Source organism: Pezoporus flaviventris, unplaced genomic scaffold (genome assembly GCF_033815535.1).
Source record: "Pezoporus flaviventris isolate CSIRO_AGI_PZ_B2104156 unplaced genomic scaffold, CSIRO_AGI_Pfla_v1 ptg000005l, whole genome shotgun sequence".
NCBI classification, from domain to species: Eukaryota; Metazoa; Chordata; class Aves; order Psittaciformes; family Psittacidae; genus Pezoporus; species Pezoporus flaviventris.
In genome coordinates, this window is record NW_026892553.1 from 1,587,936 (window position 1) to 1,610,194 (window position 22,259).

The 22,259-nt window shown below is 53.1% G+C and overlaps 1 protein-coding gene across 5 annotated transcripts in view; it reads left to right on the plus strand.

Moving 5' to 3' along the window:
* The window catches only part of STARD8 (StAR related lipid transfer domain containing 8), a 55,792-nt gene that overhangs the window by 22,255 nt on the left and 11,278 nt on the right, over positions 1-22,259 (plus strand). For 2 of the 5 annotated variants that reach the window (XM_061445585.1, XM_061445583.1), the window contains 2 exons: positions 19,671-19,742; positions 21,923-22,004. In XM_061445585.1, coding sequence (XP_061301569.1) covers positions 19,671-19,742; positions 21,923-22,004 — 154 coding nt within the window. Of the gene's footprint in view, positions 1-10,538; positions 10,831-16,035; positions 16,318-17,750; positions 18,070-19,670; positions 19,743-21,922; positions 22,005-22,259 lie in introns of those variants that run through there. The other 3 variants (XM_061445586.1, XM_061445582.1, XM_061445587.1) reach the window with 3 other exon arrangements.

Consider the following 22,259-nt stretch of genomic DNA (forward strand, 5'->3'; position numbering starts at 1 on the left):
TCCAGCAGTGCCTGTGCTCTTGGCAGTGCCATGGAGGGCTCTCTGATGGTGCTCCATGTACTGTGGTGCTGCTTCAGGTCCTGGGAAGGACTGCCGAGGGAGAGCTCTCTTTTTCCTGTGCTGGGTGGTTTGCATTGGAGCCTCCTTGTTTTGAGGCAGCTGCCTCTCCGTGTCTGGGAGTTCCTGGATTTCTCCTTTCTTGTGTGCTGTGTAGAGACGTTGGTATGAAACCAGCATTTGTACTTCCCAAGCCCGCGTGTCGCTTTACTCCCTGGTGGGAGCAGAGGCAGTGCTGTGCAGGGAGCTCCTGGGTTAGGGGTCCTATTGCCAGGGTAGGGGGTATAGTTTGGGACGCGCTGCTTTGCCTTCCTCATTGCTGCTTTCTAATGGCACTTTCCACACGGGAACCCTGTCCCTGCGCTTCGCAGGAAGCTTGGGAACTGCATTTCTAGCTGCAGGGCGGCATGGCACAGCTCCTTAGGGAGCATGGTAGGGGAGGCAGGACTAACGTGCTCTTGGAGACAGGCTGCGGTAGGAGGTGGGTGCAGGTGCAGCTGTGTGGAGTGGTGCAGGACCTTTAGTAACGCAAACAGCCATGTGAAGTCCTCCTCTGCCCAGCAGCGTTGGGAATGGAGCCTGCATTTATGCAAAATTAAGAGCGGCTGCCAGGTTATGAGCCTGTTTTCAGGGTCTGGTGCTTTCCTTATCAGAGAGTTTGCATTTGGATTATGGATTTTGGACCATTTTTGCTCAAGACCTGATGATGCTGCAAGGACACAGGGACCTCTGGCAGGAGGCTTCTCTTGCATCACCAGTCCAGAGCATAGGAACTTGCTGGAATTCCCTGAGGGCCTGAGGCATGCGCATGGCAGTTTGCAGCAGGGACTGAAAGGGTTAAAGCTGCTTTGCAGTGTGATTTAACAGGAAGAAAAAAAAGGGGGAAAAAAAAAAGCCATTTCCTTCATGTCCAGAGACAGTTTATTTTCTGGGCATTCTTCAGGACTCAGGGAGGTGCCTTTTCTTTAAGGCATTTCCTGTAAGCAAGTTTATATTTGGACTGGGGTGGGTGGGGAGAGGAGGTGGGTTCTGGGGAGGGGTCCAGCAGCCCGAGCCGAATGACCTCAGCTTTTGGCTCCTTGTCCTAAATTGTTGGAGATGGCAGCTACGGGAGCAGTGGCCATGGGATTGGTGAGGGATGAGGTGCAGGGTCCTGAGGGGCTCAGCCGTGTGCATGGGTGTCGGGGACCCCAAATACCCCTTTGCACAGGTGGGTCAGAGCAAGCAGGAGGGTGTGAAGCTGTCAGTGCTCTGGAAGAAGAGTTGGTGTTAGGATTCGGGTCAGCCTCACTGCTGTGGGAGTTCACATTGTGCTGGGTCAGAGCAGCTGCCTTGGGCTTGGAGCTGATCTTCCCTCTCGTTGCTTCTCCTTGCTAAGTAGGGACCCACTAAGACACCAGTAAGTCCTTCTCTGGTATCTGTAGGGTTTTCAGGTTAGCACTAGGAATTTAAGGAGCAGGCAGGTTTATTATCACCATAGTTCTGCACTGCAAACATCAGACAATAGCTGACTTTCTTTGCCCAAGATGCAGTCAATGCTAAGAGAAGGTGATCTGTCATCCCCTTCTGCTCTTCAAGGCCATTCCTTCCATTACCTTTAAGGTGATGAAGATAAGTGCTGCTGGACCCCACATTCTGACCTCTGTCTAAATCTATTCTCTCCCCCAGGATAGCTTTTATTTCATTTAAAACAAACCCAATAAAGGAAACATGGTAAAATATGAGGTCATCAAAACTTATTGTGCTCCCAATGTCCATCGTGCAGATTTAACTCTTTTCCTGTTGATACTTCATCAGACTTTAGTTCTTGTGCAAGGTTCTTGGAGCTGGCAGGCCCCTGGGTGAGACGCAGCAGGCTGGGCTCACCTCCGCTGTCACTCAGGCAATTCTTCCCTTGTTCCCCACGCCAAGTTTTTTCTCCCCCATTTTGTTTTCTTTTTATTAGTGTGATTTCCTAACATCGGAAGAGGCGAGTTATGAAACTGGAGTTATCCAAACACGTCTTGTTTGAAGATAGCGTTTCATCCAGCAGATGCAGCTTCCTGCTCTGTAAATGGCTTTCATTGTTTCGCATTGGCTCCTGGCCCTGTTTCTACCGGGGCCATGGGCAGTGCTGCTCGGCTCTGGCAACCCTGGGAGCGGTGGTCCCAGCCACGACTTGCTGCTGGCTGTGAGGTGATGTGAAGAGGCTGAACTGGGAGCACTGGTGTTCCGTAGGCAGCCTCCAAAAGCATTTGGGAGGCTCGCTGGATGCTCAGGGTTTTCCAGTATGTGTCCACTCTTCCAACAAGACTGTCTGAAGAGGCCAGTTGGTGCCATTTCTGCTTGATCACACCCTGAGTGTGTGCCTCGCATAGCCTCCTTGCTGACTGCTGCCCATGGGATGCCATCTGTTGAATGGGATTCAGCCCATGGGGCCTGTGGCCTGATGCCTGCTGTTGAAATGGGGCTGACGCACGGCATGGAGAGCAGCTACAAAATGCAACTGTTATCAGCACGGCTCTGTCAGGGCTCGGGTGCAAACCAGGCTTGTCATGTGCTGGGTGATGTACCGCGATAGCCACCGGTTGAATGGTTGACATCCAGATTGCAGACGAGGAAGGAACCAGGGAAGAGAGGGTAAATAAAATAAGGTGGTGATGAGGATTATTGTCAGCACAAAAGAAGCTGTGTGAGTTTTAAACCTTTCTCAGGCACCACAGAGAAAGGGGGGTTTGGAGATGCATCCTTGCGTGCTGCCAAGGAAGAGAGCTGTGGCTGCGGCTGCTATGTCCTGGCCAGGACTTGTGTTGTCGTCAGGCATGTGTATTCCTTGCAGTGGTGCAGGATGTTTCTGCCAAATGTGATATAGAAAACACTGGGAAGGGTTAAAGTGATTTTGTTTAAAGATCATAGAATCACAGAATGGTTCGGGTTGGAAGGGACCTTAAAGCTCATCCAGTTCCAACCCCTGCCACAGGCAGGGACCCCTTCCACTAGAGCAGCTTGCTCCAAGCCCCTGGGTCCAACCTGGCCTTGAACACTGCCAGGGATGGGGCAGCCACAGCTTCTCAGGGCACCCTGTGCCAGCGCCTCAGCACGCTCATGGTAAAGAATTTCTTCTTAAAGTATAACCTAAATCTCCCCTCTCTCAGTTTAAAGAGGGTAGATTTCCTCTTTAAAACAAGATGTTTGTTTATCACCTGGAATCAGGGCCATGAAGCTGTGTTTGCTGGGAAGCTATCGAGCCCATGGTCAGTTACCTGCCATGAAGGAACAGGAGGAAGAAGAGCCTTCAGAGCACATGATGCTCTGTGTTTGCTCAGAACCACTTAATCTGGGGCAGCATGAGCAGTGCCAAAGCCTTCCCTGTGTCAGATTGAAAAGGATTTGGCTTTGGCAGTGTGTGCGCGCCCGCCTTTTTCCCCTTAGGCTCTGCATCTGTCAGGTTTCTTTGGCTATAAGTGCTGCAGACTGCTGTTGGCCAGATTTATAGCTCTACAAGCACTCATACCAGGACCATGTCTCTTTGGTAACTGGAAAAGTGCCAGCTGATTGGTAGCTCTGATTTTAAGCCTTTGATCTGGAAAGCAAATAAAGAATGAATTAATTTTTCATAGCAAATAGGAAATGTGGCTGAAGAAAAGGCTGATCTGCTGCTTGAATGGCTGCGATACATGTGCCAGATGTGTTTACTGGTGAAACAGGAGACTGGTCTTACTTCCCACTCCTGCCTGCTAAGATGGGTTCTGGGTGGAATCTGTTCTGATTTTGAAAAGCTGGAAGCTTTGCAGCACAGATGTGGATGCTGGGGCAGGGAAAGCATCTGTCCCCCATCCCCTTCACTGGTACAGTCACCGTGTTTGCTGTTCTCTGAGATCACCCCATTATGAAAACAAACCTGCACTGCTGGGTTTATTAATTCTCTGAAGTATGTTTTTTGTTCTGCCTCTTGGAGATGTGAGACGTGGTCCCCAGCGTGAGGACACCTGCCTTGGGAGGCAAGTGCCTTTCCATTCTTCCTAGTTCAGGCTCCCTGGTTGTGGGGCAGCACAGTGGTGTCCATGTGAGGTGGCTGGGGTGTCTCCCAAAACCATCTGGTTCCTGTGCGGATGGCTTGGCCCTGGGAGCACCATATCATAGAGAGCTTTAGAGAGAGAAGAGCTGCAGGTGCTGGTCTAGTGCTCCTCCCTGTCTGCTTGCAGCCACAGGTGGGAGTGAATCCTGGTCTGCATGGTCCTCTGCTCTTCCATGGCTCTCTTCTGGGTGCCTCCTTAACTTGAATGACACTGAGATGAAGCTGGAGTTCTTCGTGCATCTGAAGGGCTTGGGTGATGATGTGTTTGTGTCTGTGAGGTGCGTGTGTTGTTCCCTGTTGTGTCCTCCCTAACCAGTCCTCAGCTGCTGGGAGAGATCCCTGTGGTGGTGGCAGGACACATAGTGTGGGATTAAAGGAGTGATCAAGAAGGAGGAAGGTTGGAGCTTGCTGGTAAGCAGAAGCTTTTGTGCCTCACGCTCCATGCCCTGGCCACAGGGATGCTCTTAGCTGTGACCTTGCTATAAAGCGGTGCAGGCAGGGACTTGACTGAAGGTGGGTTTTTGGTGGACTGCCTTTCTCTGTCAATGGAGCCTGTTTGGGCAGGAGCTGGGTGTGCCCCAGACCTCTTCCTCCAGCGCAGGAAGCCGTGGCGGGGGTCACACTGTCCCTGGAGCTCGGGCACAGCCATCCTGCGGCAGCCCATGATGGTGGTGCCTTGCCTCTCCTGCTCCTCTGCTCCACGGCATTCCCACCTGCTCCAGAAGCAGGGATTCGTTCTGATGGGTTTTACGTTTTGCACAAGCGGAGCGTGGTTTTGTCGGTGTTTTGATGGGATGTGAAGCCGCAGATTTTTCCCCATTAATTGAGTTCCGCAGAGCTGCTGCCGGAAGCGGCGCCGAACGCTTGGCAGAGCTCTGCGCTCTGACGTTTTTCCTTCCTGCCCCCTTCCCCGAGCGAGCCCTTCCCTCTGCGATGGCAGCCCCTAACTCAGCCTCTTCCGCCCTCCTCCCACGGAGCTGCATTCTGGGGTGGCACCGCTCGTTTTGGGGTGGTTGGGCTTAGGTCCCACAGGCGGCATCCTGCGAAAGGAGTCCATGGCTTGCCACAGTGGTCAGAGGAGGCAGGGGATAATGAAGTCTCTGTGGTTAGTATTTGATGAGGTTCACTGGCATTTTATCTCGTCTCAATGGAGAGGAGGAAAACGCAACTAAGAACTTGTCTTGGCGAGGCCAGCCCTACCAGAGTACCCAGCTCTGCGTCAGGATGGGACCTGAAACCTCTTGAGATCCCAATGCCCTTACTGTAGAATTCTCTTGGAATTCAGTCCTTGGAATTCTCTTTGGCTGTGCTGGCAGAGCCGGTCACCTGCCCAACTGCTTCACCTGGAGAAGTTACCTGCTCTGTGGTGCTGCATGTGCTCCTTGAACAGGAGCTGTGCTCCTAAATGGTTCCTGGCAGCATGGGGATGGCATGGATAGATAGATAACCTGATGTTGCACAAGTCCGTGTTTTGCAGATTATTGAAGAACTCTTGTGTCTTGGCCAGGCTTCTGAGCCCCTCTGGGTACTGAATGATGGGCTGGTGGCTTTGACGTGCTGATGTTGATCCCCTTTTGCCCATCTCCAGCTTTGCCTGGGGCACTGAACTTGCTATTTTCTTGGACTAAAGCAAGGTACAGCCTGTCTGGGATGGGGCTGGCTAGGGAACAGCTGTGGTGGCTGGAGGGCTGGTGCTGCTCGCCCCTTGAAGATGCTGATGTTGCCCAGGACCGCTGGTGCTCTAGGCTAGCCCTTTGCAAAGGGAAGGGAATAGAGGCTTTCACAGGCTGCCATTTCCAAGCAGCTCAGTGCTCATTCTAATCACTTGTGAAAGCAGAGTGTTAATTAAGGGCTTTAAGTTCCTTCAGAAAACATGCATGTGTGAGTCAAAAATTAGTGACTCAAAAATAGACACAGATGAGTTTTAAAAGGATGTGAGCTGATTGATTTACCACAGATGACGTTAGCCCGCAGCTCTAAGGTAGAAGTTTTTTGAGGCAAAGGTTTCCTTAGAAACATCAACAGGAGAACTGCTGCACACTAGCGAGGCTGAAAGGTAATGCTTGCTTGAGAAGAGACAAACACTTTAAAGGTGTGTTCTGAAGCATGCAAAAATGACTGCTGGGGAAGTTTACTTGTGTAAGATACTGCTCTGCAAAGCACCTGAGTATGGGGCCCAGCCATGGGGTGGGCAGCCCCTGAGATGCAGCGACAGGGGATGGTGCTGCTGAGGTCCCTCGCCCTGCAATATGTGGTTGTATGGGCTTCAAGCTCTTTGGAGGACTCTTCCCGCCTGGTTTCCTGCTGTTCAAGGAGACCCAGCTGAGCACTGTGACAGCCTTTGCTTTGGTCCTTCTGCCCCAAAACAGTGGCCACTGCAGCAGAGTTGAAGTTTCCTCCATGTATGATCGCAGGTGGATATTTCAGTGTGACTGTCTTCAGGACAAAGTTCTCTCAGTGTAAACTGGAAAGCATCAGATGCAGGCTGGGGTCTTCATCAGCCCTGTGCCAGTCACGAGGGGAAATGGTTTCCCAGTAGCAGCAGACTCGTCCTCGCTGTGTCTGGCTGTGAGCACAAGTGAGACCATTGTGCTGTTGGGGCAATACTCAGGCAGGGAAGAAAACCCTGAGTAGGTCTTGCTGTGACAAATCTTTTACTTACACAGGGGCTTTCACAAGAAAGGGAAACTGGAAAAAAAACATGTCTGTTCCTGCCAAAAAGCACTGCTCTGCCAGTAACTGGCCTCTGTTTTCTAGTGCTGCTCCTGTAAATAGTTGGTGTGTTGAATTAGAGCTTCCTGCTGTCCTCTAACCCATGGGCTTCTCCTTGCCCTGACCCTAGGGAGGTCTTCCTCTGCTTCTGACCTTGCTGTCTGCAGCCACAGCACTGACTCCAGGGTGTTCAGTATTATAACTTCCCTTGAGCCAGTATAGCTGTGCAGGGGGGTGTGAGCTCATGTGCTTGTGCATCCCTAGGAAGGCTGGGAAGTACTTGGTTTGTTAACAGAAAACTGAAGAGAGAGCGATTTTAACCATCTCAGAGAAGTGTTTTGCAATGCTTACAGCACAGGTCTAAATTTCAGGGCTATCCTTTGGCTATGGACCAGTCCAGTTCCCTCTGTGCATCCTCAGATCCTCCCTCTGCTGAAATGTGAACAGGCTCTTCGGCCACGTGCCACGAGGCTTTGCTTGCTTCAGCTCCTCAGAAAATGCCATGTTATACATAAAGGGCCACGTTTTAGGCTGTGTCTTGGTTGTGTCTGTGGGGGTGTGGGGTGCGGGGCTGGCTGGTAAAGATGGCTGTGCTGGCTGCTTTGGTGGGAGAGAGCAGATGGGACCAGGACAGGTAAACCAAGTCTGCCATTCCCATGGTTTGTCTTCCATTAGGATTCAGCATCTTGACTGTCAGGCCAGCATATGAGCCTGTGACATTGCTTGAGGCCAGGTTTTGCATCCTGTTTTGTAATATTCCCTGACGTTCCCCACATTCCTGGCAAGGAGACTTCTGTATTTTTTTGAAATATTCCTTTGTCTCTTTGCAGAAGTGTGACATCCTTTAAAAGCACTTCTCAAAGAGTCTGTTGGCCTGCTCTCTCCAGCAGCTCCTGTTAACTTCATAAAGAAAAGGAACCCTTGAGCTTCCACTCCAGCCCCAACACTGTCTCCTTCCAGTGGGAAGGGGAAAAGGAGAGAGAGGAAGGGCCGTAGGCTTTGCTCAGGTCACCTCCATAAGCCTCAGGTCCATGCTATGTGGTTTCACCCTTGTTCTCAGGTTTTGCTCTGACCTCCAGGTTTTTGTGATGGTTATGGGCTCACTAGCTGTGCTGGACAGCACAGTCTGGAGGGTCCTGGGTTCAGAGGAGAGCTTTGGAGAAGGCAGAAGCCACCACAGTGGTCTTTGGGTTGGTGTCTTGCCTCTAGCAATGGCCTCTTCTGTCCTACCTACCAGGATGTACGGAGGTAAGCTGAGGGTTGGGTGGGATATTTTGCAATGCTGAATCCCTTGGTAGGGGATGAGAAACCTATCATGTTTCCCACGATGAACTGGTAACACAGTGAGAAAGGAATAACCTGGTGTTGAAGCCCACGGTGTGACCTAGCGGAGGGATGGACTGGAATCAGTACAGCTTTTACCAGCGGCATCAGGATATGTTGGATGAACACATTAGCCCTCTTTCTAGCCGGATGTCAGAGAGACTGGGAGAAGACCAGCTGGAGAAGGAGACGCAACAAGCCAACACACAGGTCCCCATGCTGGATGTTCTCCTGCCGCTGGGGCCCCCTTCCCTCATTTCTCTGGGCAGCAGCTCCCCAAGACATGCAGGCAGCCCTCGGATGCGCTGTGCCAACTCCCCCTTTCTCCCACAGGTGAAGGGGACAATGGCACCAGGATCTCCTCTGTGTCCCAGAAGGAGCTGTAGGTTCAGGGACCCCCTCAGCCTCCTACCCCAGGCAGCATTTCAGGATGAGAGGACGCTTGGTGGCCTCTCCTGTTGCTTTGGAGCCAGCAAAGCTGCTCTTCTCCCTTCTCACCCACCTACAGATGTTGGCTCACTGGAGACACTGTAGGCAGCTGCTGCTCTTTTGGTGCAGCTGGAAATTACAGTCTGGTTTCCTTCTGTGACGCCATGGTAGCATTAATGACAGAAAGGCCTGGCCGGGGGGAGTGGTGGAAGAGGCTTTTCCTGAGGAGAACTGGACCAAAATTCCCGTTGCAGTGGGCAGGACGTGTGTATGGCACCCTCCTGTGCCTCCCTGCACACTTCTGGATGACCGGGTTCCAATGCTGCCATGGGCATGGGTGGCACATGTCCCCTTGGAGAGCCAGCCTCTCCCACCAGCACCTCCAGCAGCCACCTGCACCGTCACTGGGGTTTGGTGTCTGCTGCCATGTGTGCACGGAAAGGTTTTTTTCACTGTATGATACAGTGGTGGTTATTATTTGTTATCAGTTGGCTAAATCCACTGCTGGCTTTCAGCCTCTTTGCAAGGAAAGCGCTTTCTTTCAGTCCCGAGAGGATCAAAGACCTCTTGGTTCAGGGATTTTATTAACCTCCTATGTCAAAATAGCTTTTTGGGATCCCTGAGCAGCTTTAGTGGAGTGTGTGTTGTGAGCTGGACCGGGCAGCCGCCAAGGCACCCTCAGCTGAGGCACGCAGCCGGGCAGCAGCACTGTTGTCTCTGAGGCCCGGCACTTCCCTGCATTGCTGGGATGTGAGATCACATTTGGAAGTGGCTCTCGACTCCTCCTGCGTTGGTGGAAATGGTGCACATGGTGGCTGGTAACGCGGATGGCCGCTGAAACGCTCCCCATCTGCGAGGCGATGGCTGCTGGCAGCCGGACGCACTTGCTGTCACGCGTGCGGGTGTTTTCAAGCTGCTCCTCTCCAAGGTTTGCTTGCAGATGTATTTACCAGCCCTCTCCTCTCAGCTGTCCCCCTCTGCACTTTGGACCTGGGATCTCCCCTGCCAGGTCCCTCTCAGCTGAGGGGATCTCACAGCTCATTCTGTAAGCTATTTATGCCAAAAAGCATCGACTCACGGAAGTGCAGTTGCACAGAATGTGCTTTTCATTACGGAGATTAATTCCATGTCAACCAGAACCTTCTCATTTGGACCGTGCTGTTTCCCTCTGCTTTGGTCTGCCTGAAAAGGTCAGTCGAATCCTGCCTGTGTGGAGGGAAGGAGCACTCCCAGGCAAGGTAAAACACTGATTCTACTTTCTGCTAATTCATTAGAATTAGTATTCATTAGAAAGTAGAAAGAGCACGAATTAGTAGAAAGTCAGGCAACCAAGTCTAGATATCTTGGATAACAGGTGCTCGTGTTGCTGTCCCTGAGCCATCTGCCAAAGCTTTTGGTCCTCTTTGGTGTTTTGAGGGACTGAGAAATTCCTGGTGGCTCAGCCTTTGCTTTCCTGTGCATGGGAAAGGCTGCATTCACGTGTGCTGTGAGCGGTGTCAGCTCTGCACTCCGCAAACAGCCAACCGAGAGGAGCCCTGAAGCTGAGGTTTATGGTCACTGCTTTGGCTAATCGACATCTGATTGGATGAGAAAGGGGGTTTTGGTGGTATCCATCACTCCCCTTCCATTGGTCCTGCTTCCAGCTCCTTGTGCCAGCAAAATGCAGCCTCGTGGGAAGTTTCACACTGGAGCCATCTCAGTACCTAATTTTCCCACTTGCAGTTGAAAGCCACAACCCACCTGGCTGGAACTGGCATCCGTGGGCCAGGACAAGGATGGGAATGCCCCAACCACAGGCACAGCTGCTCAGGAGGGGGACTCAATCCCATCCTGCCTCTCGGGCAGGGCTTACGGAGAGCTGGAAACAGTTAAGCAGCGTGCCTGCGTGCTTGTGCGCTCTCGGGCTTCCTCCCGCGCTCCCCACCAGCTCCCACCCCTGCTGTTCCGACAGTTCAGCCCTTTGCACGCCCGGGATGTCCTGTTTGCTGCTGAATGAGAAGCTAGATGGTTGTCCCTGCAGGCAGGGTCAGAGAGGGCAGGTTTGATTAGCTGGGTACAGCCGGACTGCGCGGAAAAATCAGGGATCTCCAGCTGACTGCCTGTGGGAAGGTCTTTGGCCGGGAGCGCTCTCGCCTCCGTGGATGGTGCTTGGGGTGGGGGATCGAGGAGGGCAGTTGTCATGCTGATATTTTTCTCTGCATTTAATCCACGTTTTCCAATGAACAAAGCCAGGATTAACGGCTTCTGCCATGGTGAGTCTGCTTGTGTCCCAGCTTTGTATTTGTATCAGGAGGCTTCAGCCAGCGAGCGCGTTCTCAGGGGAGATGGGAAAGTCTGTAAAGTGACCTCTTTTTTCTTGTTGGAGATTTCTTGAAAACAGCGTTTCCTTTGCAGCAAGTTCAGTTCGCTTTGGCTCTTGTGCAGCAGGGTGAAGGAAGGGTTAGGGGGTGTAATTTGTTCGAAGTTTTTTTTCCTTTTCTTGAAAAACAGACCAGACTTTCCTTTACCTTTGTTTTTACTTCCTTGCAATGATCTGTAGCTCCTGCCCTGACAGAAGCATTGCCTGCTTGGAGAGGGGCTGCAGCGGGGCACGCTGTGAGCCCTGAGCCCCTGCTGCAGTACAGCACTGCTGGTATTGAGTGTGAGGCTGTGTGTGGTAGGAAGGAGAAGGGAAATGGATGCAACAAAGTACAGGCTGGGTTCAGTCGCATTGTGTGTGGCTTTTCTTTCAAGCCCCTCTGCTCCCCGCTTAAGATGCAGAAGGTGTAAGAGATCTGCAGCCTTTTTAATATTTGGGCTTATTTCTCACAGAGTCAGCCAAGCCGGTGAAAGCGTGGTGGCCCCACGGCATGCCAGCTCCTCCTAAGCTTTGGTTGTTTCCTGAGCCCAAGCCAAAATGCCTTTCCATGAGCCTGACCCCTGCCTCCTGCCAGGCAGCAAGGGCGGCTGGGGTGGCAGCACTGGTGGGGAGTCACGGAGCGTGGTGATGCTGGTGCCAGCCATGCCCAGGATGTGGCATTGCCTGCCGATGCTGATTTACTTAAAAGCAGTTATAAGTGAGAGGAAACGAGGGCATGGGGAGGAGGGGAGGGAGCTTCAGGGCTGTGAAGGGCAAACTGCTGGATGGGGAGGACAATGTTCCCCGGGAGCTTCTGGCTGCTGCGCTGGGAGCAGTGCGAGAGCAGTGCTGGTGGGTGCAGCAGAAGGGACTTGTGGCTTCATACTGAGCCCTTCAGTGGTGGGAGAGATCCCATGGGCAGGGTGCAAATCCTGTCCCCGTGTACGCAGACCTGTGTTTGCATGAGAAATATTACTGTTGGTTTTTTAAACTTAGGTTTGGTTTTTTTGTTGTTGTTGTTTTATGCCTTGATTTGTCGTTATCTTTGGGAGGACTGCAGGGAGATGTCCCCATCGGGTAGGAGGCTGTGTGCAGAGCACAAGGGCTGTTCTATAAATGTACCCTCAGTGTGCTGTTTGCAGGTACTGCGGTCACCTGCACATGCAGGACTTTGTGGTGTTAAAAACCAGGGTTTTGCAGAGGTCTTTCTGACATGGGATGGGATTTTCAAACATTTGATGGTGAGTGTGTGCAGGTGTCAGTGCAGAAGTGCTTTGCTCGCACAGCTCCCCTGACCAGCTGCAGATGCAGGGCCCAAGATAGAGCCCGACCAAAGCAAATGCCAGTATGCCATCCTGGAATTGGATGGGTTTATAATTCTGTACAGCATGGAAAAAGCTGCAGAAAGACCACAAGGAAAGGCTGCCCCATGGAGTTCCTCTGGTAACATACACCTGTGTGTATTCTAAGTAAATGCATAAATGTAGGAGGAAATTCCCTTATGTATTAAGCAAGTCATTATTTAAGCAAGTCTAGATTTAAAAGTAGGAGCTGAGGGTAGCTCCTAAGTGTGCAGCATGTAGTGCAGGAGAGAAACTGCATCTGGTTGCATTGACTGGAGATGCGAATGTGTCAGCTGCAAGTGTTGGTTTATGGAATTCAGAGCTCTCTGCAAACATGAGAGCTGCTGCTGATTCTGGCTTTTTAGCAAAACTATTGCCATTTTCCCTTGTCTTGACCTTCTTTGCCCTTCAATGATGGCTTGTGTTGGGTCTCTCATTGCTTGTGGTGTAAGTGCTGAGGCAGAAGCAGCACTGCGATGCAGCTCTCTGGGCTTCAACCTTGCAACATGCTGGAGGCGAGAATAGGCTAACTGGGCATCATTTTGTTGGTGCTGGGCCTGACGCTCTTCCAAGCAATGGGAAAATGGGCTCCTGTTGTGCATGTAAAGAAATGCACAATGTCATCCCTCCTCGTGCGGGAGGTGCGGTTTTGGCCTGTGCCATTGCAGATGGTGAATGCTGTGCCCCGGCGCTACTGGGGCGGTCAGGTGCAGAGCTTGGGCTGGCCCGGCAGGACGGCGTCTGCTAGTCCAAACAAAGTGTGTGTGTGTGAGATCCAGGGGATGATCAACAGGAAAACAGCAGTGCAGCTTTAGAGAGGGTGGGATACAGCATGGGCAAGATGGATTAATTTTCTTCAGCATCTGAGCAGCTGTTTGCATCTTGCTTCTCGACACTTCTCTTCTGGGTTTCCAGTAGCAGAAATGAGAGCACCATGCCACCACAGCCACCTGAGCACTGAAAATGCGTGTAACATCTGCCAACGTACATTCACTGCTCTTTGTGCCCACAGCAATTGTGTTTGGGGCAGGCTGCCTGTTTCTCTGTGAGTGCTGCTCGCTGGCTGCAGGCACAGGGCTGGTGGAGCATGAGTGCAGGGAAGGGGGAGCTCAGGCGGACCTGCAAAGCTCTGCCTTTCCATCCCATGGTTGGGTGCCATCTCTTTCTTTCAGCTGTTTGGGGTTGTGCTGGGGTTTTGTGGTGTTCTTCGCTGGGCGCTTCATCATGCAATCTCCTTCTTTTAACTGGTATTTCCATTGGGAAGCTTCTCATTGTCCCGTGCAGATGGACATTTATAGAGATACAGGCAGCTCAGCACGGTAAATGTCTGAAATGAATAACTGGTGCCAAAGAAAGATGGTAACTTCACCCCAAGTCTGTGTCTGGGTAGAGGCCGTGCCCGCACTGACAGACCTTCTCGGGGTGGTGCTTAGGGAGGGCTGGAGCCGGAGGCCTTCTCTCCCCCCCTGAGCTTGCTTTGCCATTGCCTTCTTCAGCTGTGGAAACCGTGCTTGCTGCTGGGGTCCCAGGTCACAGGAGCGGATGAGTTCCTGCCCTGTCTGTTGTTCCTGTGGGGTCAGAGCAGATGCAGAAATGCAGGTGGGGGAGGCTAGGAACACAGATCAGGGTCTTCACCTTCCTGGTCCTTTGTTTCTGTTCCTATCGGTGCCCTTTGCATCCCCTTGTTCCCATCAGACATCTGCTCTGCAGCTGCAGTGCTCAAATGCAGGACACTTAACCCCTGAGCTACCGCCATGCTCGTGTTCCTGGGGCAGCATGAAGCTGAGGGCCAGCAGGAGGGGTCCCGAGGTGGCCAAAGGTGCTGCAAGACTCTGAGGGGCAGAGGTGCCTCTGGGAAGCAGCCATGTCCAGCAGACACCGTCCCTCCAGCAGCAGGTTCACCCATGCTCTTGGGCATGGGTGTCAGTTGTTCAGTGCTGCCTTACTGGGTCCAAAGTAACACCACGGAGGAGAGAAGGAGATCCTTCACTGCTGCAGGAGGTGGGCACTGGCTTCTCTGGAGGTGGCTGTGAGGCTCTGTTGTCACAGAGGAAGGAAAGGAGGAGCGTTTTCCCCTTTCAAAGTAAAGAAGGTAACAAATGTGTTTGCATTTTGCGAAGGTACAGTGAAGCCTAATTCATTTGGGGCTGATGTGGTTACTTCAGTGCTGTCTTGCAATTTTTATTAAGGACAGAAAAGGTTGCAAACATGAATTTAAGTTGCTCCAAGCAATGTTTGTGGCTGTGGTGCTGTTCCCTGTGCAGATGGGATGAAGCTCCTGTGTCCAGCCTGGAAAGGGAGAAGCAAGTTTTTGGCAGGGCTGGCTGCACTGCCAAGCTCTGGCATTGCCCTGGGCTTCATTGTGCTCTTATGTCATGTTTCTGCACTGCAAAACACAAGGTTATGCTCGCTTTGGGTGCAAAGAGCTGTTTTAACTTTATTTAGAACAGACGCAAGACTACTGTTAGGCTCGTTTGCAGGAGAGGAAACCAAAGCTGTTGCTTGCAGTTGATAACCGTGGTTACATGCAGCCCTGGGGCTGAGCCGAGATGCGAGCAGGGCAGAGATAAGGCAGGGGACTCAGCTCCAAAACAGGGGGCCATCCGCTGGAGTGGAGCCTGTTTTCTTTACCTGGAAACTTCACTTGGGCAATAGAGCAGCAACTTGTCCAGTATCCTAGGGCCCTTCCTTACTCTCTGCTGTCCACACTGAGGGGTTGCTGAGGTTTCCAGCCTTGCTGCCGTCTGGGGCACAGCACACCAAGCAGGACACTGAGCATCAGCCGCAGCCAGGTACTGTCCAGGGGCGAAGGGGAAGGAGGGAAAGTCACTGGGCTGGTGGCCACAGCGTGTCTGGGAGCAGAGGAGCTTGCGGTGACATATGAGGGTGGTGCATGAGGTATTCAGGAACCCAATGGCTTTGGTCTCCTTGCCCCATGGGTGGCCAGATGGCTTCCTCCACAGGTTGTACCAGCCCGTGCTTGGGTACCCACACAGACACTAGCCTACAGTTCGCATGCTACCTGTAGGCTGGATTTTACCCTCAGATGTCCCTTGCCTTCATCCACACCATACACTGGCTGTCTGGGGCATGAACAGGGTGGCTGGGCTGTCACCCCCTGCATGGTGCTGTCCCAGGGAAGCGATGCCCTTGGGAGCAGGCAAGGCATTTTGGAGCTGGAGGTGTGAAGGCATTTGAACAATTCCTTGTTGGCGATGTATCAGTTCCCCAAACTTGTGAGACCTATTTACTGCATGAAGGATAATTATGGAAACCTACTGCATCTGGGCGAGTGTCCAACAGCATTTCTCATTCCTATCTGTGTGCCCTGTCCATGCTGGTGGGTTTGAAATCTCTGCGGTTTGCTGGATGGTGCTGGGAGCTGGCCGGGCTGGAAGCAGATAACTGGTATTTATGGGTGCTGTGTGCCAAACCATGTGTGGAGGGAGGATGCCCATGGCTGTGTGAAACACAGTGTGCCTCTCCTGCTGTGAAAGCCCAGGTTGGTGCAAGCAGCAGCTTCAGCACAGCATGGGAGCTTCCTCTGCGTGCCTCTGCTAAGCATCCTGGAAGGGGAGAGGTGCCTTTAGTCAGGTCCAAACTTGGCTCTCAATGTATTTGGGTGATGCCCCTTTCAGAGAGGCAACCCTGATTTCTGTAAGCACCCTGTATTGCAAGCAGAACTTATTCCTCTTTCACTGGCAATGCCCTGGCCCCAGTAACTTCAACAGTAGTAGGATATGCGTTTCCCATGGAAACTTGTTTCAGCTCCTCGCTTTTTCAAGCAATGAAGGCACAGACCCCTGGGTTTGGGAGATGTGTCAGGACTTTCTATCGTTTCTGTAAAAAGCAGGCAACTCCTTCTGTTTACAGACTGGGAAGGGAAGCGGGGCACGCTTCTGCATAGTGACTGCTGTAAGCAAGTTTATTTTAAGGCAGGATGGAAAGAAAACACACCAAAAAGAAAAGAAAAAAAAAAAAGCATTCCCTGTGGCAGCTGGAGGTTGGGAGCTCCCGCCCACATCTGCCGGGCAGCTGGAATCACGGCTTTCCATTAGGTAACGCAGGGGCGATTTTATGATGTGGTTTTCTTTTCTCACACTAATTGGCTGTGTGGGACTTTTTAATGGGGAATTTGGAAGCTTGCTGTGAGAAGCTGGGATCCTGGGGTGTGACTGCTCCTTTTTTTATTCTTGGTTTCTAAAACAAAAGTGCAGAGCCGGGGTTCTGGGAAGTGGCTTTCCTGCCTGTAACTGCGCTGGCCTCCGGTGTTCAGCTTGCTCGTTTTAGAGCTTTTATTGCCTCTCTGGGGCTTTTCCCCATCCACGCCTGTTCCAGGTCAGGGGTGAGGTAGATGTAGCCCCAAAGGCATTTGAGGGAGGGATGTCAGGCTCCAGACATCCCATGGCCAGGAGCCATTCCCATCAGAGCCACCGCAAACCCGGTGCAGATCTCACTTCCCCCCACACTGATGTGTTACGGTTCAGTGACTGTGCAGGGCGATGACTGGGGGAATTTTGCCCTCTTTTTCCACTTTCATGTTGAGTTTCACCCTTTGCTTCCACTTTCACTGGCAAAATGAGAACCTGTCTGTCTGGCACAGGTGACTCACACTGCTGCTGGCTGGCTCCATGGCTGCCCATGAGCAGGGGATCTTTGGGCTCCTCTGAGCTTGGGTTTGGTGTGTGGTGAGAAGGTGGCTTTGTGGGATTTATTCTCGTTTCTTAGGGAAGCGTGGGCTCCGTGCATGTTTATGTGCCTGTCTGCTGGTGTCTGTGTGCCTGCTCCTCCCACAACACAACTGGAACGGGATCATTTCCATCATGTTTAAACTACAAATCTCAAAGATATTGAGGATAGAAGCTTGTGAAAATTGTTTGCTGTCCAGACCCTCTTCCTGGCCTGGCTGAGGGTGGGTGTAGCATGCAATGAGCCTTTATTAGACACCAGAGAATCCGTATGCCTGGAAACACACGCATTTTCCAGTTGGACATATGGGTTTCCCAGTTAGAAACCCATCTCTGTTGCTGCTGCTTGTGGTTTCTTGAGCCAGTGGAGGGTCTCCAGGCAATGGCCCTGGGGGCTTGGGCTGGATTTCCACACAGGCACTTGTGCTGCTGGCTGTTCAGTGTGGGTTTGGCCCCCCCATTGCCCACTCCTGGCCATGGAGCTCCCAGAGAGGTGGCAGAGAGGTCTGGGGACCCCATGTAGAGCATCTGGACATGGCCCTGGTGCGCTTCACCACTCATCGGTGTGTTCAGTGGGAGTATTGCCTGCCCATCCTTTCCTGCACTTCCCTGGGAAAGCACGTCTGTGGGAAGGGCGGTGGGAGGAGGAAGCTGGCTGATGGCTCTGTCCAGGACGTGGACACTTGGAAACCTTTTCTGTGCCAGGGCTGTGACATAGGGAGGGCTCCTGCCTGGGCTGGGCAGAGCCCGCTGCGCTCGGTGGGTTCTGTCCCTGCTCTGCAGGGCTCCAGGGAGATGCAGGGCTCGCTGCCGCGGTCAAAGCCTTGGACCCAGCTCCAAAACAGGGTGAGGAGGGAGGTTCAGCCCCCCCCGCCTGCCCCTGCGCCGGGAGGAGGTGGCAGTGGAGGGGAAGGAAATGTCGTGCTCTGACTCCTCATTTCCACCGGGGCCATGGGCAGCCGAGCTCGGTCCCGCACGGGAGCATCCTGCTGCCGGCTGCAGCCCTGGCTCCCGGCTGCTCCTCGGCCTGGCGCGGTGGCTGTGGTCACGCTGGGTGTCACAGGGGTGCCGCACGTCCCCCGGCCCTGCTCTTCTACCACTTCATCCCCTCCGCCGTCAGGGGTAAGCTTGGCACGCGGCTCTGGTTCTGGCTGCCCTCAGCTGCCCTCCGTGAGGGAGATGCCAGACCCATCCCTCCCTAGGGGTGGTGGGCAGCAGGGGGTCAGGACATCGTGGGGCAGCATTAGGGGGAGGTTGGTGTTTCTGTTCTTGGCTGGCGGCACCCTGAGCTGCAGCCCCATGGTCAGTGATTCCATTGTGAGTGACAGAGGAGGAGGAGGGGGTCTGGCAGGGTCTATCAGCAGGGGGGGCTGAGGGAGATGTCCATCCTTCAACCCTCCTTGTCCCAGAGGTGCCCTGCAGAGCTTTCTGACCATGAGTGTTGGTGCCATCCCAGCCGGACGTGTTCTCCTGCAGAGGTGCATTGGAGGGATGTGGTGCTCCGTGGGGACTGCGCCGACCCAGCTGAGCTCCAGGGTTGAGGTTTCCATTGGTATTTTTGGGTTTCAGCCCTGTTGAGGGCCAGGGGGTCAGCCTCAGGATTTCACTGGGCTCAAGGCACAGCTAAGGACAGCTGCACAGTTTGGACCCAGATGCAGACGCTTATTCCAAAACGTCTTCGCAAAACTTCTGAAGTATTTGGGTCCAGGGCTTTGGCTTGGCCGTATCCTTAACTGAACTGCTTGTTTTGAGCCTTTTTTTCTTCCCTCTGCTGTAGCTTTGTAATTGGAAATGCAGCCAGAGCTCTCGGCTGAGGCTGTTGGTGGATGGTGATGAAATTGGGGTGTTTCACTGCGGTCTGCTCTGGGTGGATGCGGCCTCAGTCCAGTCTGTGCTGGGTGGTGCCTCCAAGAGGCACGGGTGAGACCCTGAAGCTGCTGTTGCAATTTCTGCAATTGAGGTCAAATGTTTGTCACCCTCAGAAGTATAAATCTCAGCAGAGCGATGGACTGCTGACACCAGGCAGCAGCTTGCTTTGGCTGCCTGAGCTATGGGCTGGTTTTTGCCTCAAGTTCTTTAAATTAGTGAAATTTCCCAGAAAATAGTGCTGGCTGTTGGATGTGTTTGAGCGATAGCTGAACCTTGTGTGAGGAATGGGAACTGGCCGGGGGGAATGCAGGAAACCATCAGGGTTTGGTGCCTGCCAGAATGAACACCAGCTTGAAAGAAGAGGTGGGGTGGTCTGGGGTGGTGGGAAGGAGGAGGGAGAAGGAAAGGCTTTTTTGGCAAGCTTTTCTGGAGGATGTTTGCAGAGGTGACCAGCCCTAAGCTTTGATGAGCTCTGAACTAATGATTAAAAACAAAGATCTTCCTCTCTTGCTTGGCAAAGGTCTGTACTTGGTTTGGTGGGTTCAGAAATTAAATGTTTCATGGAAAGGTTAAAATTATTGTGTCCTGTGATCCTCTCACTCCTCTTACCTCCTCCTCTTTGCCTTGTGCTGGTGGAAAGTCTAAAGCTGAGCAGCTTCTAATGCATTGGGCAGAGCCCCCCCTGCACTCCACATAGGGACCCTTGGGACCCATTAGTGCCGGGTATTTCCTCCTCTGTGGGTATATCCCACATACACCATGGGATGGGCACCATGGGAGCTGGAAGGAGCAGGTGGTTGCTGCTCTGGGGAGCACTGGCAGGATGCTCAGGCTGGCTCTTTGCTTTCTTTCAGAAACTGAAGCCAAGAAAGCTTGTGACTGGCTGCGAGCGGCGGGGTTCCCCCAGTATGCCCAGCTTTACGAAGGTGAGAGCTGCTGATCCCAGTCCCTGCTCCGTACGTGGTCTCATATCCTGTATCTCCACTACTTGATACTACAACCAAGTACCAAAGGTGGCTGTGGGGAGAGCCCATATTGCTCTGGGGGAGGATGGAGTGGATTGTTTACTAATTAAATGATCAAGTGTTAAAACTTCTAAGCCCCAGACGTGGACATGGCCTGGAGAACAAGCCACACTGTTCACTTTCCTGCATTCCCAAGCTTTTCCCCTTTGGGCAGGGCTGCGAGGAGTCCCCGGGGTGGCTGCTGAGGTTGAGGGCTGGCAGGCTGTGGAGAGCCATCTGCTCTTCTGTAGTTCAGGGAGTGTTTGCAGTGGGTGTGAGCACAGAGGCAGCCAAGGTAGGTAATGTGGAGGATGAGCATTTCCTCCCTTCCTCTCCATTGACATACTCTGCGGGCTCCTGCCCTGCCCCAGTACGCTCTTTGGCAGCAAGGTCTGCACTTGCTGAGCTTACAGCAACCCGTGCTTGGAGCAGAGTGGGTCCTTGGCCCCAGGGTGCAGGGGATGAGCAGCCCCCCAACAGCCCAGCTCCCACCTCCTCTACCACAGGAGGGTTTAGGGTGCTGGGTCTGAGCTGTGTTCACTTCAAACCCATGGTGGGACTCTGGTCTCTGCCAGGGGGGCCGGTGCAAGGAGTGGTGGCTGCAGCCAGCCCTGCTGGCCGGGACAATAGTGGGAAGCCAGGTCTCCGGGGGGCTGTGGCCATGGCTATTGTTCAGCCGAGCGCTTCCACTGCCCCCCACAACACGTGCACGCTCTTGCCCCCCTGGTGATGGCTGGCTGCCTGTTTGCTTCTGGTTGCTATTTTAGGGGGCAGGCTCCTCGCATGGCCACGTGCAAGGACTGGCCAGGTTCCTGCAGGGGAGACCCAGACCCAGGTGTCAGCCCCAAGTAATGCTTACAGCCCGGGGCGGTGGGTGCTGGGTGCTGGAGCTGTGAATAAAACAACCCCGGCCTCTGAGCAAAACTTTCCACATCCTCCAAGTGTTTCATTCTGTTTTTCTCCCCAGCTGGCAGGGCTCAGCATCCCCTTGGTAATTGTACTTGATAGCTTCATTAACAGCTGCTTAGACACTTGTGGTTAATGGTCCAGGTCCTACATAGCTGATCCCAGCAGAGTTGTCTCCGAGTGCATGGAGAGAAGCAGGGAGCTGGATGGAGGCGTTTGGCCACCTCACTGCCCTCAACTAATTTACCTAGAAAGGACACTGCCCAAAGTCCCAGGACATGGACTACCTCTGGGTCATCCTCCAGCTTCTGCCCCGAGACCATCAAGCCTATCTGCCTGTGGAGAGCTGGCCTATGGCCTTTGAGGTGTGTGTGGGGATTGAATGATCTACTACTAGATCTACTGTACCACCATACCAGTACAGCTTTCTTGTCCCCTGGGGACCTCCTAGCAGCTTCTGAGCCTCCCTAGGGGAGCAGGGAGGCTTTCTTGACCCTGGAGGATCAATGGGAGAAGGGAATCATTGATCAGTGCTCAATGCAAGCGTAATGTATTGCCTTATGGAATGCCAGAATGTGTCTTGGGCAGAGTTAGGGAGATGGCTCCTCTCTAAAAAACACCATGAGGTGCTGAGAGCTCTTTATCCCCCCCCGCATTGTGTGGAGCCCAGGCTCCAGATGTGCTCAGCTGGGAGCAGCAATGTGCTGGTGGGGCTTGTTTTTGTCCCTCTCCTTTGCCTGACTCATCCCTCCCACCTCCCCACTTGGGGCTTGTGCTCGCTCCCAAGGCACCAGTGCATCCCAGGCCTTTCCACACCTGCTTCATCTCTGTCTTGCGCTTTGCTGGCTTCCTACTGGAGCTGTGGGCAAAGAGTGGTCCTTTGGGAGGAGCAGCTGCCAGGGGCCTGGGTCAAGTCCTGCTTGCAGGGAGCTGTTTCCCCTCTCTGATGGTTCCCCTCCTGCAGCCACGGCTGTCACGGGTGGCAGCTCTCGGTGCAGTGTGATGCCCCAGCCATTTCCTGCCTTCTTCCAACTCATGGCCCAGAGCCTCCCACACCTTTCCCCTCACTGCTCTTCTGCTTCGCCATCTCTCCATCCTTGGTGTCTCCTCCTCCTTGGCTCCCTGCTGGCATTTGTGCCTGGTAGAGCAGCTGGCTTGGGAACAGCCACCGATTTTCCTCTTGCTTTCCTCCCCAGACTCACTATTCCCCCTTGACATCAGTGCTGTGAAGAAGGACCACAGCTTCCTGGACCAGGACTCCCTCAAATCCCTGTGCAGGTAACACTCCCTCACTCCCTGACGGCAGCTCGTCCCTCCCTCTGCAGGAAGGAGCCTGGATGCATTGGTCTTTTGAGTTGGCTGCTTCTGGGTGGTGCTAGAGAACAAGACAGCATGTTTCATTTTGAACATGCAGAGCTCCTGGTGAACAGAAACATTCCCCAGGAATAATTCTTCTCTTTGTGTGGCTTCCAGGCTGTGTTTTAATTTCAAGCTTGGGTAACTCCAGCTTGTAGAACTTGATTAAAAATGGAT